Source organism: Ovis canadensis, chromosome 1, assembly GCF_042477335.2.
Source record: "Ovis canadensis isolate MfBH-ARS-UI-01 breed Bighorn chromosome 1, ARS-UI_OviCan_v2, whole genome shotgun sequence".
Classification (NCBI taxonomy): domain Eukaryota; kingdom Metazoa; phylum Chordata; class Mammalia; order Artiodactyla; family Bovidae; genus Ovis; species Ovis canadensis.
Genome location: NC_091245.1, coordinates 9,372,431 through 9,391,659, shown reverse-complemented (window position 1 = coordinate 9,391,659; position 19,229 = coordinate 9,372,431). Strand labels below are relative to the sequence as shown.

The window sequence follows — 19,229 nt, the reverse complement described above, 5'->3', positions numbered from 1 at the left end:
ATAGACTGGCGATTCAATTCACATGATATTATACATGTTTATTTTATATTCTATGTCTCTTAATCTCAGTATATGAAATCTTTGCAAGGTTCACTCTGTTGCCAGCTGTTTCTCACCTCTTGCCCTCAGAATCATGTTTCTTTCTTTGTTGTATAATTTTTGACTATGTGGTTAGAATCATAAACTGTGGGGGAATTCTTTGAGATTTGGGTAGAAACTGGTGTATTTGTTACTGTTCTGTGCTTGGGGCCATTAACAGTCAGAAACCTCTTCAGACTGAATTCTCAGTATGAAGGTTTCAAACCACCCAAGTAATCTGAAGGCTGCAAATCCATATGAAGACAGATTTATCAGGAGAGAGTCTCAGAGGAAGTTTTCTATTTGCTTTCATTCAGTGTCAAAATCTGAAATAAACAATCAGCCTTCAGATCTACCCAGAGGTTAGCAGAGCTGTATGAGAAGGAAGGAGGCCTATTTCTAGCTCAACCTCACACCAAGGGTGCAACTTTAACCAGTTCAACCTTGTTCGGGGATGTCATCGGAAGTTCCCAACCTTGGGGGGCCCTGACCTTTGTCTCCTGCTCCCCCCTCTCCACAAGACCCTGAAAATCAAAGCTCTGCTTCACCAGTTTTTAAAAATGTGCTTCATGCTCCAAATCACCTTTTGCATCTCTACATTCACTGGGGTTTAGACTCTGAGAGTTCTTGCCATCCTAGTGTTCTTGGGCTCCCGTAACAAAATATAACAGATGGGGTGGCTCTAACAAGAGACATTTATTCTCTCACAGTTCTAGAGGCTAGAGGTCCATGATCAAGATGCCAGGAAACTTGGTTTCTGGTGAGATCTACTCCCAGCTCATAGATGACCCCACAGATGACCTCCTTCTCAGCATGGCTTCCTGTGTTCTCTGTGTACATGCAAAGAGAAATGTTATGGTATCTTCTCCTCTATTCTGAGGACACCAATCCCACTGGATTAGGGCCCCATCCTTTGACTTCATTTAACCTTAGTCACCTTCCTAAAGGTCCCATTTCTAAATATCGTCATATTGAGGGTTTGGGCTTCAACATATGAGTTTTAGGGCAATATAATTCAGTTTATAACACTAATTAACTTGTAAAAAGCTTTCTTTTTCTTTTTAAATTTTACTCAACATTCTAAAACTGTTTGCTCAAAAGTGCTTAGGATCACAATACGTGGAACACTGGAGACAGATTTCCTCTGCAAGTCATTTTGCAAATGAAGAATTGTATTTTATCAAACCATCTGAGGATGAACGTAGTCAGTGGAGAAGGATGCTTCAGCCACATAGGGGTAGAAATGGAGGCTAACCCAGAAGAAGGACCTTGAAGTTGTTAAGTTGCTGACTAGAGGGCTATATCATGGGCATTGTTAAAGAACTCCAGATGCTTATCTATGTTTGCTTTTGAATCTGAAGATGGGGTAGAGGGTGAAGCATAGGAAAGTCCTGAACATTTTTTGAGAAACAGTCTGATTTGCCCTCAGAAGACCTAACCTTGGCTAGTGTGTGGAGGTCAATGGCCCCATGTTAGTCACCACCCCACAGGCCATGCAGGAGGTCACTCCAGCCTGGGTTTCTGAAGCCAGTCCCCCTGAAAGGCACTGCCTCAGAGTTAGGTTATACAGAAGGACATTTTTCATGGGATCTTCATGCATTCTTAGTGGGCTTCAGATAGTGCTAGGGAAGCCCAGGAAGACTGAAGGGGGTGCCTCACTGGCACAACCCAGGAGGAGAGCCAGGAAGCATACAGTGCAGAAAGGAGGGTATAAGTATAGAAACTCAAAGTCTGAGGCTGAAGGGTAGGAGCTGCCTTCCTGCAAACAGCAGAGAAAATGCATAGTGTATTCCTACTGCTGTTCAGCAGCCAACAGGAGAGATTCAGTGCATTCAAGGACTGCCAGTCTGGTCACCTTGGGGACCTCTCCTTCAGCAAAAATCACAGCCTTTCCACATTCACAGTATGTTTCATGAGCTTAGCATTTATTCATTCATTGATCGTTGGTATGATCTCTGCCCTTGAGGAACGTGCACTCAGGAGAGGAGGATGGGTAGAAACATGAAGCTAGAGTTCAGACAAGTGCTAATGGAGTTGTGTCCAGAGTGTGACGGGAAGTCTAGAAAAGACACACTAATGGAAGGCCGGGGAACTTGGCACAAAGGCGGTGACATTTGAACAGGGTCTTGAAGGATGAGGATATCAGAGTAGACACCTGTGCCGAGGCACTGAGGTTTGGGACAGTGTCTTAGAACTGAAAATAACTCAACATGCCTGTATCAAGGTGAGGCTGGAAAGTCCGCAAGATCCAGATCAGGGTGAGCCCACAGGCTTGACAGAGAGGCTTAGGTTTTATTCTGAAACAGATTTCTAAGAGTAGAAGTGTTAGGCTATTTGTGATAACAGTAATAGCTATCTCTTATTCTATGCCTATTATATGCCAAGAACTGAGCGAGGCCTTCTGTGTAAATGACTTTATTTCATTCTCTTCATAGCACAAATAATTAAGTTTTAAAATACCCATTTGGTGGATGAAAAACCTGAATCATGGGCAAGTCAAAGGTTAGGAAACTTGGTCACAGCACATAATCAGTATTAAGTGGCAGCACTGGGCTTTAAAGCCAGTCTTTCTGGGTCCATTGCCCATGAACTTAAGTAGCTGTGCTGTGCCAATTGGATGGAACATGGTCTCAGAGTCGATGGGAGGGGTTGGGACCCGGAGAAGTGGGATAAGCCTTGGGAAGGATGAGGGCCACTCTTTCTTCTGTACCAGAGCAATAGCAGAAAGAATTTTTGAAAGATTACTGTGGCAGCAGTGGAGATATTAGAGAGGGATATTGAAGGGAGTGAGACCAGTTAGGAGGCTGAAGCAGTTACCCAAGTAAGGAAAACGGGGTCATCAGCCAAGGCTTAGGAAACATGGAGGGGAAGACAGATTTAAGAGAAATCTGGGGAATGAGGGCTTCCCCTGAGGCTCAACCTGGTAAAGAATCCACCTGCAATGAGGGTGACCTGGGTTTGATCCCTGGGTTGAAAACATTCCCCTGGAGAAGGGAAAGGCTACCCACTCTAGTATTCTGGCCTAGAGAATTCCATGGACTATACAGTCCATGGGGTCACAAAGAGTCAGACATGACTGAGTGACTTTCACACTCATTAGGGAATGAGATGGGACTTGGTGGCTGATTGGATGTGTGAAGGAGGGAGAAGGAGAGGTCTCATTCACCATTGTCCCCCAACTGACCACCATAGTGTCTGACATACAGTAGACACTCAGTAAACATTTGTTCAATGACCAAATGCATGACAACTCCATGTTTTCTCACTTGGACTATTAGGAGGCTTTCAAAGGAAATGCAAGAGGAAGAACAAGCTTGGCAGCAGTCAAGAGGGAAACATGTGCATCTGAAGTGCCTGTGTTTCATCCAGTGACGTTTGGAATCACTGGTTGTAAAGTGAATAAATCAGGGTTCAGGAGAGAGATGTGGGTATCATTGCATCGACACGCAGTAGGGAACAAGCGTAAGGAATGAACAACGCTTCTTGGAAAGAGCAAAGATTCAGAATGGGTCTGGGAACACAATCCTTACAGATAACTGGGATCCAGTGAAAGAAGCAGAGAAAGAGCCACTGATAGGAGAATCGAGTTGCAGAAGCAAGAGGTTTCCAATCAGGATGTGTCTGACAGTGGTGATGCTGAAAGACATCTTGTTGGAAAAGGACTGGAAAGAGACTGTTGGCTTTAGCCTTGGAAGAAGATCTTTCAGTGGCACTTTGTGGGGCAGCATATTAAAAAGCAGAGACATTACTTTGCCAACAAAGGTCCATGTAGTCAAAGCTATGGTTTTTCCAGTGGTCATGTATGGATGTGAGAGTTGGACTGTGAAGAAAGCTGAGCACCGAAGAATTGATGCTTTTGAACTGTGGTGTTGGAGAAGACTCGTGAGAGTCCCTTGGACTGCAAGGAGATCCAACCAGTCCATCCTAAAGGAGATCAGTCCTAAATATTCATTGGAAGGACTGATGCTGAAGCTGAGACTCCAATACTTTGGCCACCTGAGCAAAAGTGGATGGGGAGTGCGTGGATGGGGAGCAGGTTGCTATAGAGGTCAGGCATGTGGACAGCCCTTTGGACAACTTTGTGGTAAAGGGAGGGAAGTAGCAAGGGCACGTGAGGGAGGTTGGGAGCACAGAAAGCTCTGGGCTACTTACGATGTTTATTGTTTAGGAGATTGAAATTTTGAGTGTGGTTGTAGACTGAGGGCAAAGCAAGCGCAGAGGAAGAGAGTGACGATGTAGGATTAGAGGATGGGAGTGAAGGACCTGGAGTGAGTGACAGGCAAATTGGACTGAGAGTGCAGCAGCTCCTTTCACAAGGAGCAGGTGAGGAAAAATGCCATCGTGAAAAGGGGCTGAGAGTTTTGCCTGTAGAATATGTGTAGGAAAGGGCATATGTCTCTTCTAAAAAAATTTTTTTATTGTGGCAAAAGTCACACAATATAAAATATACTATTTTAATCATATTTGTTTTATTATTATTTAATCATATTGTACAGTTCAATGGCAGTAAATACATTCACATGGTTGTGCATCACTTAGCATCATCCATCTCCCAAATTTGTCACTTCCCCAAACTGAAACTCTGGCCCCATTAAACTCTACATTTCAACTCCCGCTCCTCACCCTCCACGCCCGGCCGCTGACATCTATCTACCCGAGTACTTTCTGATTCTATGAATTTGGCTATTGTAGGCACCCCACATAAATGAGATCAAGCAGTATTTGTCTGCACCTACCCTATATTGGGATGCATTTTTAAGGTTAACTTAGTGTGACACACGTCCCTTTGGTCTCCTGATAATCAGGGAATGATTACACATCCCTGGCACCTGTGTGTATATGTAGACATTTCATCTCCTTTGAGCTTGAGAGGGAGCTGGGAACGTTCCAGTGACCAGGGCCTCCAAGGGCAAACAGAAGCTCCAAACAAGGTCCAGCAATGACCTGCCATGGCAATGGCCAAGAACCGTGTCACGATGCCAGCCTCGACTGAGCGCGATGGGCTGAGCAGCTCTACCCTGTGGGAGCAAGAACTGACATTCTCATTGCAGAGGCCGGTGAAGGGTATGTCTCTCCTCAGTGAACTAAGAATAAAGCAACGAACACCACCCCGTCATCCTCCAGGAAGTTGGGCAGATTCAGGGAGAAGAGGAGCGGCAGCTCAGAGCAAGTGAGGCTGGCCCGCTCTGCTGCGCGCACAGCTCCACCGTCTCGCTTGGACTGGGATGGTCTGGAGAAACGGGAGTCCTGCCTCTGCCGGTTGCGCTATCTTAGTATTTACAGTCATTCTGCCCACAATAATATTTCCCAAATTTGGTCGATCATCAGAAATACCTGGAGAGAGTTTGAAGACATAAATTCCAAAATCCTTTCCTCAAAGGTCTGATTAGTGAAGGTGAGATGAGAACCTGGAACTCACACTTTTAAAGAGCATCCCTGTGGTTCTGACCAGCTCAGCTTGTATGATAAAAAGCAACCCCTTTCTGTCCCAGCAAAGCACACAGGGCCCTGCTGCCCACCTCTCCCCAGGCAATCCTGGCTTCAGCCATACTGCGCTCCTGGATCATAGACACAGCTGGCCCTTTAAAACCTCTGTCCAGCACATCCTATCCCAGAGTATCTGCCCTTCTCCTCCATGCAAATTCCTATCCGCCCTTGAGACACAGCTCAGATTTCCGCTCTGCAGAGAAGCCTTCCAGACCCCACCAGGTCTTAGTGCTGCCTCTGTCCCTCCAGCGCTTCATCAACCTCTTTTGTTTGGTGCATGCGACGTTACACTGGGTTTAGAATCTCTTTCCCCCATAGCTCAGGAGAGGGCCCCCAAAGCAGGAGCTGTATCTGTTTCTCTCTCCTGCAGTTAGCAAAGCACACGGTACAGAGGAGGAGATCCACAGGTGTCTGCATACATTACCAAGTGCTGGAGGAGATCTGTCCCTGGGTCAGGTAGCTCCTCAGGCACGGCCCCACCCACGCTGGGCCCCAGAGCCTCCTCCTGTTAGGACCTTCCAGCTTAGCCTCCAAAAGAACATGGCTGATGAAATTTTCATGGTCGGAACTGAAACCCAGGCCTGAGTCGGTGCCCCCTGCCTACATACATCTGCCTTCCTTTCACAGCTTCTCGGTATGAAATCAGGCCATGTGAGGCAATTTGCAAACGATCCTCAGTGCATTTGACCAGGACATTAATTCACCTGTGCTAGAAAAGAAGTAAAAGGCAGGCAGGAGAGAACGAGCGAGGTGGGAGGAGAGGGAAAGGAAAGCGCATTTCATGAGCTTCGAAGCCGCAGAGAAGAGTGCTTCGATTACTCACTCCTTGGGGATTAGCCGTGTCACTGTTCCGTTTGTAGACCCGGAGAACGGAGAAAGAACTCTCCAGGCAGGTGTCACTCTCTTGTGCAAATGTCAGGAACCCCTGTGCTGGCCCAACTGTTCACTCACTTATCCGCTCAGCAAACATTTACTCCTGTGTGTTCTGTGCTGGGCCCCATGCAGGATGCCAGCTGGTGATCAGAGAGGTTTTCCCTAAGCGCCCCCTAACTCATTCCTCGTGAGGGGGCGGCTCTAGAGGGACCCGCTCAGGTCCCTGCAGGTCCTCACCCGGATCCCTTTCCTCTCCACAGTTGTCCTCACTTCCCAGCGTATCTTGGCATCCCCCTTCCCCTAGAGCTGGCTGCGGGTCCCCACGCGCCTTCCTCTGTGAAGACAAAGCCTGCTCCCTCATCTCGATGGGACTTTGTGCCCCTCGTGCCTGCATCCCCAGCTGCCCTGACTTCAGCACCCCCCACCCCGCACTGTGTTCCCCATCTACCCGTCTGTCTCTTCTAGACTGTGAGGTCTTGGGGTGGTATTCATGTTTGTCTTGGCTCTGTTGCTTCTTCAAAGCCTAGCACTTGGCAAGGGCATATTAACAGCTGAATAAATCCATCAACCAACGGGTGAATGAACACATGAAAGGGCTTACTACTCTCAGAGCCACCAAAATTCAATTTGAGGTACTGACCAAAGTCCCACAACCTCTGAGCCTTCTCAGTCTTTGCCCTTGAGCTTTCTTACCCAAACTCCTCAAAAGCATTTCTCAAAGATGCTGAAGACCTCTCTGCATGAGAGGTCTCTCTTGAGGGTTCAGGCCAGCCCTTCCACCGACCTCCCCTCCTCCGCTGCCAAGAACCAGTTCTCCAGCCCTTCCCTGGGCCCTCAGCAAGACCCCTGCAGGAGTCACCACGCAGTCCATGCCTGAGGAAGGGGAATTACCTTCCGTTCTTGGAGCTAATAGTCGGGCTGCCCCACGGCATTAGGACACCAAGGCGGAGGGTTGGGGAAACCAAGGTCACCCCTCAGGAGCTGGTGCTCTGAGGAGGAATAGTGAAGCAGGCCCGGAGCAGAGGATTGCAGAGGGGCTCTGACGAGGTGGGAAGGGCCAAGAGCGGGTCATGAAAAGTCTAGGGTTTCCATGCAAGAAACTGAGCTTTATCCTGAGGGTCAAGAGCTGATTAATTTTTCTGTGGTAACAAAAGCCTTTCTTCAGAACCCACAGTCATTAGGTTGTGATTGGCTGTGAGTAGCAGAAAGCTCCGCAGAAGCTTACACAAAACACAGATTATTTTCCCCACGTCCCAGGGGTCCAGAAGTGAAGACTCCAGAAGTGGTTTAGCAGTTTTCTCAGTGTCTTGAGCACCTCCTAGTTTCCCCTCTGCCTTTCTTTGCTCTTATCCTCATGATCACAAAAAGGCTGCTCCGCCTCTGTCCTCACATCTGTATTCCAGGAAAGCAAGGAGAAAGGTGGGAAAATGCTCTGAGGACTCCTCAGCTCATGTCCTATGCCCCAAATCCTGTCACTTCCCTGTCCTTAGCTCTGCACTTAGCCAGGTCCATTACCACATTTCAACAGCCAGCATTCTATTAAGAATGTTAAGCAGTGGGAGGGACAGTGAGTGAACCATTATCTGTGTCTGTCACAGAATCCCAACCATGAACTAGATCCAAAGGAACTGCTTTGGTTGGAGTAAGATCCAGGCCATTCTGGTCTTTTCCCCCCTTTGTTTGTGCCCCCTTTAGTATCTTTATGGATCCCTGGGGTTCCTGAGAACCCAGTTGGAAAACCACTGCCCTAGGTCAGAGGTCAGCAAACTTTCTGCAAAGAGTTAAATCATAAATATTTCAGACTTTGAGGACTATGTGAGGTTTTTGTTGCACATCCTTCTTTGTAGTGCTTTACTTATTTTTTAACCCTTTATTTTTTTTTAATTTTATTTTTAATTTTATTTTTTTTTCATTTTTTAAATTTTAATATCTTTAATTCTTACATGCGTTCCCAAACATGAACCCCCCTCCCACCTCCCTCCCCATGTAAGAATACATCTTAGCTCAAGGTGCCAAACAAAACCAAGCCTCAGGCCTGATTTGACCCAAGAGCCATGGTTACCCAACCCTCACTCTAAAAGGGTCGTGGGACACAGAGTCTGGGGTTCAGAGTGAAGAGTGGGCAGCAGACGAGACGGTTATAGAAATGCAGTCACTGGACAAAACAATCTCAGTCCAGATCTCTTGGCGCTTCCCAAAACATGCCTAAGAGCGGTCAGATCCTCTGCAGCCACACGGAAACCTTGGGCACAGGCTGACAAGACTGTCTTTAGCTGGTCCTGGATGATGCTCAGGAAGCAAGGAATGTCCTCCGGGCCCAGGGTGGGCACCCTCCATGGTTCCACTCCCATCCGCCACAGGTCTTGGGAAAGACAGCAAGGTCCTGAGGGGTGCAGTCTCCAGGACTCGACTCCCTCCACCACCCTGCAGTGAGCACAGCTGGCTGTGTTCCCTGAAGCCCTCCTGCTGCTGCTGGATCCTGGACCGGCCTCCTGGCAGGGCTTTCTGCCCCCAGCCCCTCCCTCCATGCTGAGTGACAGCCTCCCCCCATCTTCACCCTCAAGTCCAGGCTGTCTGCTCTGGCCTGCCAGGCAAAAGCCAACTGCAGACTCAGCCAGGCTGCTGTCTCCTCCCCTCACCCCCCCAGCCGCCCTTGCTGGTCCTCGTTCCCCGAGCATCTCCAGGATGGAGCCCACACTCCTCTCTGCCTGCAGGGCCCAGCACGCCCACCTCCTCTGTGTGGCTGCCTTTCATCCTCTGCCATCCTCCAGCACTCTCCATCTGTACCATGCCCTTGGCATTTAGATTCTGCTCCACATCGTCAGACAAGTGAGGTAACCTACAGGCTGCAGCTAGCTCGGTGCTCGGCACATGGCGGGCGCTCAGTGCTCAGTAATTACATCCTAGCAAAGGGTTCTTCTATTCATTTATCTAATGGGTGCAAATTGGGTGTCTGAGCCGTGCACACACGTGCCTCTTTAATCACGCCTGTTTCATGTGCTGTCACTCTGATGCCTTAGAAAGACACTTTGCCAGCTTCACTCATCTGCATGTTAGTTAATGAATCATTACAGGATCGTATCTTTAAACAAAGGCCAGAGAGAAAGGGAAACAAATGAAAGCGCCGGCACATTGCGCACCGGGGGCCCATCCCAAGGCTTCAACATTGAGTGTTTTGTGCTGACTGCTCGGTGTAATCAGCTTCCACGTTGGGGTCAGGCGCTCTAAAATGCAGCTCACATCAATGGTGCTCTACTCGCTGATGTGAAACATTTTATGGCGCTGGGTTCTGGCCTGCAAGGCGATGTTTTCCCATCCTGGACGTAGTAATCACATACTCCCTGTTTTGGCACTGGCTTGGTGACCTGGGCCTTCCCAGAAGGGGTGATGGTGGCAAGAATGTACAGGCAGGACCCTGATTTCTCCCTGCGGAGGCCAGGCCCCTGGGTCTGCAGAAGGCACAGCTAGCCTTAGAGTATTTTATGAGCAAGTGTTGGCTGAGCTGCTGGGATCCAGAGAAGGAGTTTAGGGAAGGTTGAGAGGGTAAGTCACGGCCCCTATCGTATGGGCCTGAGGCCTCCCTGGGAGGCTATGAGATGGTAGAGTGGGGTGGTAAGGGCCTGGCCTCTGCCTGATGAGTCCCAGGTCTACCACTTAGCTGTGTGATCTTAGGTGAGCTGCCTAACGTCTTTACGCCTGGCCTTTCCCATTTGTAAAATGGAGGTCTTCACAGTGCCCATGGCTGTCCTGAGTCTTTAGTAGGCTGATGTTCGTAAAATACTCAGAACAGTCGAGCACATTATAGGTGTCAGCTCTTGCGCTAACGAAGTATCTCAAAAGAAGATGATCAAAAACTGTGATTAAGTATCTCAAAGAATCTCCTAGACCAGGGGTCTGGAAACTACCACCTTTGAGCCAAATCCAGTGTGTTGCTTATTTTCGTAAACTAAATTTTGTCGGGACACAGCCACGCTCATTGGCATACACGTCAGTGTACGTGGACCGTGGCTGTGTATGCTGCCTAAACATACGCAGCCATGGCTGTGTCCACGCTACAGCAGCAAAGATGGGTCGTTGCAACAGACTTCATATAAGATGCTCAGGTGCAAATACTTATCACCTAGCCCTCGACAGGAACAGTCTGCCGACCTTTGTTCCAGATGGTGTCTCCTGTGAGACACCCAAGAGCCTGGAGATCCATCCATGCTGGAGGCTGAGGGAAGGTTTGAAAAGTATTTTCCCATTCAGCGTGGTCTGAGTGCCAGGCATGTACGTGGCACGCTGACAGGTTCTGGCAGGTCAAAGGCCATGAGAACTGGCCCCTGCCCTCCAGGAAGTTCATGAAGTAGTTTACCTGGGAGACCAGGTAAACAGCTCAGTCACAGTACAGCAGGTAAGTCCTGACATGAAAAGGAGAGGAAGGGCAATCGGGGAGCCCTTGGACGAGAGTTCAAGGATGTGGAGACATTGCTAGGAGAGCCGGGGGCGAGGGAGGGGACTGTGCAAGCCAGGGTCATGAATGGGCTGGTATGAGAGAATGCTACATAGGCAGTATGATGGGATGGCAGCAGGGAGCAGGAGCCAAGGGTCCTTCCTTATGTACCAGGCTAGGAAATGGCAACATCATTCTGTAGGGCAGGATTAGAGACAGTAAGAGATAGGAAGCCGGTTCCATCCTGAGCAGACGATCCGATGATGATTGGTCATCAGGGAATATGGGAAATGAGCTTGCCTACTTGGTGGGAAAGCTACAGGGACTAAGGCTTCCCCCCTAGGTTTCCCAGGTGGCTCAGTGGTAAAGAATCTGCCTGCCAATGCAGGAGACGCGGGTTCGCACCCTGGGTAGGGAAGATCCCATAGAGAAGGAAATGGCACCTCACTCCAGTATTCTTGCCTGGAGAATCCCATGGATAGCGGAGCCTGGTGGGCTACCATCCATGGGATCACAGAAGAGTCAGACACAACTTAGGAACTAAACAACAATAACAAAGGCTACCCCACTCACTGTAGAGTGCTCCCTGGAATACATGTCCATATAGCCAACGAGGATTTTTATCAGGAAGGTCTAGTATTTTTGTTAAAACTATCTGAGAGTCCCAAGCAGGATCCCCTCCTCATGATACTTACCACCAGTGATTGGGGTGCTCACTACCTCTGAACACAGTCCTTTTTGTTGTGGGACAGTTCTGACAGTCACAGGGTTGGTTTTCAGTGCCTCTCGTCTCCACCTTCTGCCCTTGGACGGGGCCAGGCAGGGTTGCTTCTGCTGCTCCTGCCTCTGCCCTAGAGTCTCTCTTCTCCAGGTCAGGACCTCTAGTCCCTCCATCCCCTGTTTTCCAACAGCTCCCAACCACTGCAGGCCCACATCCTCCTTTACCCACACTTCTGTACAGCCCAGATATTTTCCACCAGCCCTCAATGCTGTTTCTCCTAAAACAAAAAGCTCACCCCACACCTTCACTTACATCTCTTACTGGAGGACAGAGCCCAAGTCTGTGATATGACAGGCAGCGCTTCCTCATCCGGCTCCTCCTGCGTGTCTCATGTCCCCACCCTCTGCTTCCCTCTTAGCCACGCAACTCCAGATCCACCCGGAGTTTCTGGACAAGTCATGCACCCCACACCTCTGCGCCTGCTCCTCTCTCTGCTTGGATCACTTTCCCTTCCTTCTCCATTTATTGGACTCCTCCAGTCCACCTCCCAAACTCAGCCTGGGCTTCATGTCCTCCAGGAAGCCTCCTGTGGCCTCTTCCCAGCCAGCGTTACCCCTCCTCCCTGTCCTGTCTACAGCTCCTCACTATGGGTCCCAGGCCCGGTGCCGAGGGCCCTGCACAGGCAGTACCGGGCTCACACACAAGCACAGCAGAGGTTTCCTTCCTGGGACCCTGAGAACACCCTGGGGTGAGGCTCTGCTGCGCTGTTTGATTTGGGCAGCAGAAGCCTGCACAGCCATAGGAAAATCTATCCACGGGAATTCTTTACTCCTCGAGTAGCAGAAGAGAAAACAAAGAAGCACTTTCAGCCTCCCTGCAGGGAGACTGAAGATCTTCCTCAGATTGAAACCAGACTGAAACAGACAGAAAGAGGACCAGCTGAGACGCTTAGGCAACACGACTCTGAGCGTCCTGTCTTCGTGAATGGCACCACCACCCACCACCCCAACTGCCCCAGCCGGGAATTTGCGGGTCATCCCAAACCACCCCTCCTTCAGTGCCCACATCCATCAGTCATAAAACCCTAAACACTCCAGGACCTGACTCTCTCTTCCATCTGCATCACCCTGCTGCATCACTCACCTCACTGCCCCTGAAGCCTGGAACCATCCTCACCACCTGGGCTTCACTGCTGCTGTGTCAGTTTCCACACAAGCCGCCAGACCAATGTTCTCCTCCAACACCTGAGTGTCCCCGTCACCCACTGTGGACCACTCTCCTGCCGCTGCTCCCTCAAGATGAATGCAGCTCTCTGGGGCAGGGGAGGCTATGAGCACCTGGCCGCAGGCAGCCTTCTCAAGTTCTAGATGCTCCTGGTCGCCTCCTTGCACTGAAGGCCCAATCACATTGTCCCCCAGAGAGAGGCACCCAGCCACTATGTTCAGTTTCCAGACCTGCACTGATAGACACTGAGCGCTTGTTCTGGAATGTTCCATCTCAGCCACAGCTCAGGCCTTCTGCACCTGACCCCTGCCTCTCCCAGCATCCCCTTTTGACCTGACAGTCTTCCAGAGCTGTCAGAACTCTCAGGACCTACCCCATCCTCATCACAAACAGCCTCCTCTCCTCCCCTCACCGCAGGCTGGGTGAGCTGCCGGCTTCAAGTAGCATCTGTCACCTGGGGTTGTGATTATCGGTTTGTTTTTCTCTCTCCCTCCTCACCGAAAGCAGGGATCATGTCGTGCTGACCACTGAAACCCTGCCTCCTAGGCTGGCACGTGGTGGGTCTTTAGTACATACATGTGGCAGGCAGGACTAAACCAAGTAAGAGAGAAGAATCTTGTCAAAATGTCTTTCCTGGAGCATTCATTTATTCAACAAATAGACAAAGTGCATGGGGAAAAGCGGGCACAGGAGAGGCTGAGAGAAACTTCTGCAGGTCCCCGGGGACCACATAGCTGAGATTCCACATGTGGCCTGAAAATTTGCCACCAATTCCGCAGGGATTTCTGTGCATTAAAGCGTGAAGGCAGAGTCTAATCATCTCTCAGTTGGCCAGATGTGCCTGGGGTTGCCACGACAGCCCCCAGAATTGGCCAGATGTGCTGTGATCCACTTTGGAAAACATCAGGGAACCCCAGAGGCTGTGTGGCCCAGAAGAGAAAAAGTTCCCACTCTAAAAGGTGGCCCACAAGTGCTCGCTGTGGATGAAGGGTTTCATGGGGTGGTGTCACGGTGCTCTGAGTGTCGGGACATGGAGCTTCTTGCTGTCTTCAAGGCCGAGGAAGGCTCTCCCGGTGGCCCCTGCCTGCTGCCTAATCCCTGCTCCCTCCGCAGGTGATCAAGCTGGCCTTCGAGGAGTTTGACCTGGAGAGGGGTTATGACACCCTGACGGTCGGGGACGGCGGGCAGGACGGGGACCAGAAAACGGTGCTCTACATGTGAGTGACACGGAGCATGTGGTGGGCAAGGCAGGGGCACGTGTGCCTTTGCTGAGGGCAGGGGGATGGGCCCGCTGCGTCTTCCTGCCACACTCCCTGCCACCTTGCTATGGCCAGGACAGGTGTCCTGCAGCGCTGCTGGCTTCAGCAGCAGTCCGCCCATCGCTTTCTACTCCTACCAGGAAAAACAGAGCACTTCCCAGGAGGAAAGACCAGGGAAGGTATGCGCCCTGGCTCCTGGGGAGCCAGGGTGATAGGGATTCGGCGTGTATGCCTGGCTTTCACTTGGCTGTGTGTGTCTATGCAGACCCTGCTTCTGCCACCAGGAGTTTTTCCTCAAGGCCATGTACATCTGTGGTGGCCCGACTGCAGACAGAGGTAGTGGAAGTGTTTTGCTAATTTCCCCGCATGCTCAGAACTGTCTGGGAAATGGATGGTTTCCGGGAATTGGGACCACGTGGACATAGTGACCGCATATTCTGAGCCCAGAAAGGTTAGAATGACATGGTCTAGTCAAGGTGGGGGATAGTGTCAGGCTGTCCTGGGTTTCATCACACCAGGTCTCAGCTGTCGGGGGCCATTTGACTCCTCTGTCCACCATGATTAGCCTGACTTAAAAGCAGGAGTATGCTCCTATTCAGTGTGTGTGACCCAGAGTCAGAGAGATAGACAGACCTGACCTCGTCCACCTCCCCTGCCAAGAAGGAGGGGAGATTTCACATACGTTTGGTGCCTACTGTGTGCCCAGACACATCAGTTATCTCATTTAATTCCCACAGGAGCCCTGTGAGGAAGGTGCTGTTATCCCATTTAACAGGTAGAGAAACTGAGGCCCAAAGGGTGCAAAGGTGGTTGGCGGCAGAACTAGCGCTTGAGTTCATGTCTTTTGATTTTGGTCAAGGATAGTAACCCATGCTATTGCCATACACCCTCCTAGCCAACACCCTCTGGTCATAATGCTGAGCAAAAAATGACCATTCTGTAATATCTGACTTGTCCAGAAGCTATTCTGTCCTGGGTGCTTCTCATACCTTCCCCACATCTACCAGGAAAGATCCTATTAGAGTAGTTGAATAAGGTCCCCTGGCATGTTAGGTGACATGTTAGGTGATTTAGAATCTCTTAAGAGAAAGGAATGGGATGCCAGCCTGAAGGGCAACCTCCCCACGGCCTGCTTTCCACTGTACTAATCAGGTTTCTCCAAAGAAACAGCCAACAGGATTCAGGCTTCTCTGAAGAAACAACCAATAGGATGCACATATGAAGAAAAGGATTTATTATATGATAATGGGAACTGACAAGTCCCAAGACCTGCAGGCTGAGTCAGCAAGCTGGAGACCCAGAAGAGCTGATGATGGAGTTCTAGAGCGAAGGCCAGCAGGCTCAAGACCCAGGAAAAGCTGAGGTTCAGTTCAAGTGCAGGGCGGGAACAGTGTCCTAGCTGAAAGGCAGGCAGGCAGGAAGCATTCTCTTTTACTTGGGAGAGAGTACACCTTTTTGTTCTAGTCAGATCTTCAACTGATTGGATGAGGCCCACCTTCACTGGGGAGGGCAATCTGCTTTACTCAGTTCTACTTTAAATCCTAATCTCATCCAGAAACACCCTCATAGAAATACCCAGAATTGTGTTTGGCCTGATATCTGGGTTCTCTGTGGCCCCATCAGGTTGTCATATAGTTTACCCACCACACTCAACACCTCCCCTCTTCTCAGTGCATCCCCACCACTCACCTGCCCTGGTGTGCTGACCTGTGTGATACATCAGCTCAGTGTACCCAAGATGCCAGGATTCCACTCTGTCTCCTTCATGCCCCAGTGTGCTTTGTCATAGAGAAAACCTTAGAACAGCAGAGCTGAAAAGACTGGGGATCATACAATTCAACCCCTCATTTATATGGAGTGAAAAAGTGCAGAGAGGCTCAGCCACTTGCCCGGGGTCCCACAGCAAATGAATGGCAGGTCCATGGCTTGCACCCAGGTCTCTGGACCAGTCTAGCTTGAATGAGATCCCAACAAGTTCTGCAGCAGCCCAGAGACTCTCCCACCACCCTCAGATCTCTTTAGACCAGTGTCAAGTTCAAAACCTCAGGAACGGTGTGTGGCGGGGCCACCACAGTGTTGTGAAGTGATTGTCCTCTAATTAAAATAAATTTAAAAAAACTTCAGGGAAACAGTGCAAAATGATTGCTCATTGTCATCATAGGGTCATGCGGAAGGAAAGCAGAAGCCTGTCTTCTCCCTTACTCACCACTCTCCTGGGGTCATTCCTTACTCACTGAAGAATGTCAGGGTCCCCAGGCCAGGGATGGCACATGGGCCAGGCTAGTGTATCCCAGGCAGTCTACCCCTGCTTTATCCCATTCATGTTGTACCGATCATCTCTCTGCAATCAGCTCAGCCCCCTCTAAAGTTTTGAGACCCTATGGTGGAGCAGAGATTAGAGCTCATTAATCTAACCACCCCTCCCTAGCCTCCCACACCCCATCTGTGCTGGAGATTTGTCTGGTCTCAGCAGAAGAAGGAAGTCAGGTTTCTTCTGAGTACCCCAGCCTACGCAGTGGACTCTGACCCTGCCACTCTCCAGCAGGCTGACCTTGGGAAAGCTACTGCCCATTTTGTACCTCCATCTTCTCATCTGTACAATGGGGGTAACACAACCCCTACCTTGCTGGGCTGTGGGGACACTAGATGAGATAATGGAAGGGAAATGGTCTGGCTTGGGTAGGTACCTGGTGAATGCGAGTTGAATCAGAATCCTCGCCATGTCTAAACTTGTTTTTTCTAAAGGAGTGTTGCCCAAGGCGGGGGCTGCACTTAAAGCCTCGCTTTCTGATGCTGGAGTGGAAAGAGATGCTTCATTAAAAGGAGTGGCTGGGTTCCGACTGGGGAAATGGGTTTCTGTCTGTGTCTTCCCTGCAGTCCCGTTCACATGAAAGATGGGAGGTTGTGGGAATGTACACACCCCCTTGATGGTACCTGGCTCCAGCCATCCCTCCCTATGCAAGTGAGGACGCAGATATCTCCCCTGAGCCCAGGGGTCTGGGGAGGGGAGTCGTGGTGCAGAAGCAACTCGGCCTGTGCAGAGGGGAGCAGTCCTGAGTCTCCCAGCACATGAGCCAGCACCACTGGGACCCAGGATTCACCCTAGTGACCCTGGATCCTCGATGTTCCTTTAGATGCCGCCAGTCACACAGTCTTTCCGTTGGGGTTCCACGGTGGGTTCACACCTCTAAATCTCTCTCTCCTGACAGCCTGACAGGTACTTCGGTCCCAGATCTCATCGTCAGCACCAACCATCAAATGTGGCTCCTCTTCCAGACGGATGGCAGTGGCAGCTCCCTGGGCTTCAAGGCTTCTTATGAAGGTAACTGACTGCCGTGGGGGAGCCAATGAGTCAGACACTTGGGGTCTCTTGGAGTCAGCAGACCCTGGGTTCGAATCCTGGCTCTGCCTTGTACTAGGTTCCTCTCCTTAGACATGTTATTCAACTTCTCTGAGCCCCAGCCTCTTCCTTGGTCCAGTGGGCCTCCTTGGCTGTTTTGAGGATAATCTGGGGCCAGTCACTTAAAGTGCTGGCTCACAGCACCAGGCGCAACATCAGTTCCACCCCTGATTCACACCTGGCCTGTGTAGACCTTTGCAAGTCCTCATAAAGTTTCTGAGCCTTACTTTAGTTTTTGAAATCTTTGGACTGGAGACAGTAGCTTCCCAAGCTACCCTATTTGGCTGTCTGGTGATGAGTGACTGTATGCACAGGGCTAGGGCCAGACACACACCATTGGTGACCTGAGGAGGTGCAGACGAAGGTGACCTTCATCGCTTGGTGGGAATAGGCGCTAAAGGAACAGCAGTCTGGGCTCCAAGAGATACTGTCGCCATCATTCACCTTTGTATACAGTCAAACCTCCTGATGGCAGATGACTGCCGACACAGATCCCCACAAAAAGATCCCCATCACAACACCCCCAAGTCTTTGAGAAGGCCTTGTTAGGTATCAGACCCTAGACTAGCACTCAGGGAGCAGATGCAACAGATCGAGACCTTCCCCGTAAAGGACCTGCATGGTCAGAGGGAAAAACAAATGAGATATATATTTGCATTATAGTTCCTTTATAGCGTTGTGCTAGTTTCTGCTGTACAATGAAGTGGGTCAGCCATACGCATACATATATCCCCTTCCCTCTTGGACCTCCCTCCCACCCCAGCCCCATCCTACCCCCTAGGCATCACAGAGCACGGAGCTGAGCTTCTTGTACAAATAAGCTATTATTAAAGCAAGATCATCATGGCCAACAGAGCCAGTGGGAGCACAGAGAAGGGGTGGTCATCCTTTCTGGGGTGTCAAGAAAGGCTTTATCAAGAAAGTGAGTTGTGAGTCTACAATGACGAGGTGACTACCAGACAGGAGGCGGTTGTGGGGGAGGAGGGCACCCTTCCCCACCTCATTCAGAGACGGTGTCCTTCTCCAGCGGACCCTGTGAATGCTGCGTGTGTGCGTGCATGCTGAGTTGCTTCAGTCGTGTTCAATTCTTGGCCACCCCACGGACCATAGCCCACCAGGCTCCTTTGTCCTTGGGATTCTCCAGGCAAGAATACTGGAGTGGGTTGCCATGCCCTCCTCTAGGGGATCTTCCCAACCCAGGGATCAAACCCACATCCCCTGCATTGCAGGCAGATTCTTTACCCGCTGAGCCACCAGAGAAGCCCACACAGGACCCTGTAGGGGGAGCAACCCCAAAGGGCTCCCACTCCACCCAGGGTACCTCACACCTCCTGTGGACCAAGGGCTCTTCCTGAGGACTGGACTCTGTGACCACACTTGGGACACAGGGAGCGTATTCATCCCCTAAGGGCTGCCCTAACAAACCACCACCAGCTGGGTGGTTTCAACAACAGAAGTTTATTCCGTCACAGTTCTAGAGGCTGGAAGTCTGAACTCAAGATGTCAGGAGGGCCATGCTCCCCGTGAGATTCTAGGTAGACCCCTTCCTTGCTTCTTCCTGGCTTCTGGTGGTGGCCGGCAATCCTTAGCTTGTAGCTGCATCATTCTAATCTCTGCCCCTCATGTCGCAGATCCCCAAGAGTCTCTCTGCTCTTCCCATGGGACATCAGACATAATGGATTAAGGACTCACCATCTTAACTTGATTACTTCTGCAAAGACCCTATTTCCAAGGAAGGTCACATACACAGGGACC

General features: G+C 50.4%; 1 protein-coding gene across 1 annotated transcript in view; it reads left to right on the top strand.

Moving 5' to 3' along the window:
* The window catches only part of CSMD2 (CUB and Sushi multiple domains 2), a 682,283-nt gene that overhangs the window by 377,117 nt on the left and 285,937 nt on the right, over nt 1-19,229 (top strand). The window contains exons 11-12 of the mRNA XM_069545242.1: nt 13,929-14,032; nt 17,284-17,396. Of these exons, the coding sequence (XP_069401343.1) occupies nt 13,929-14,032; nt 17,284-17,396 (217 nt within the window). The remainder of the gene's footprint in view (nt 1-13,928; nt 14,033-17,283; nt 17,397-19,229) is intronic.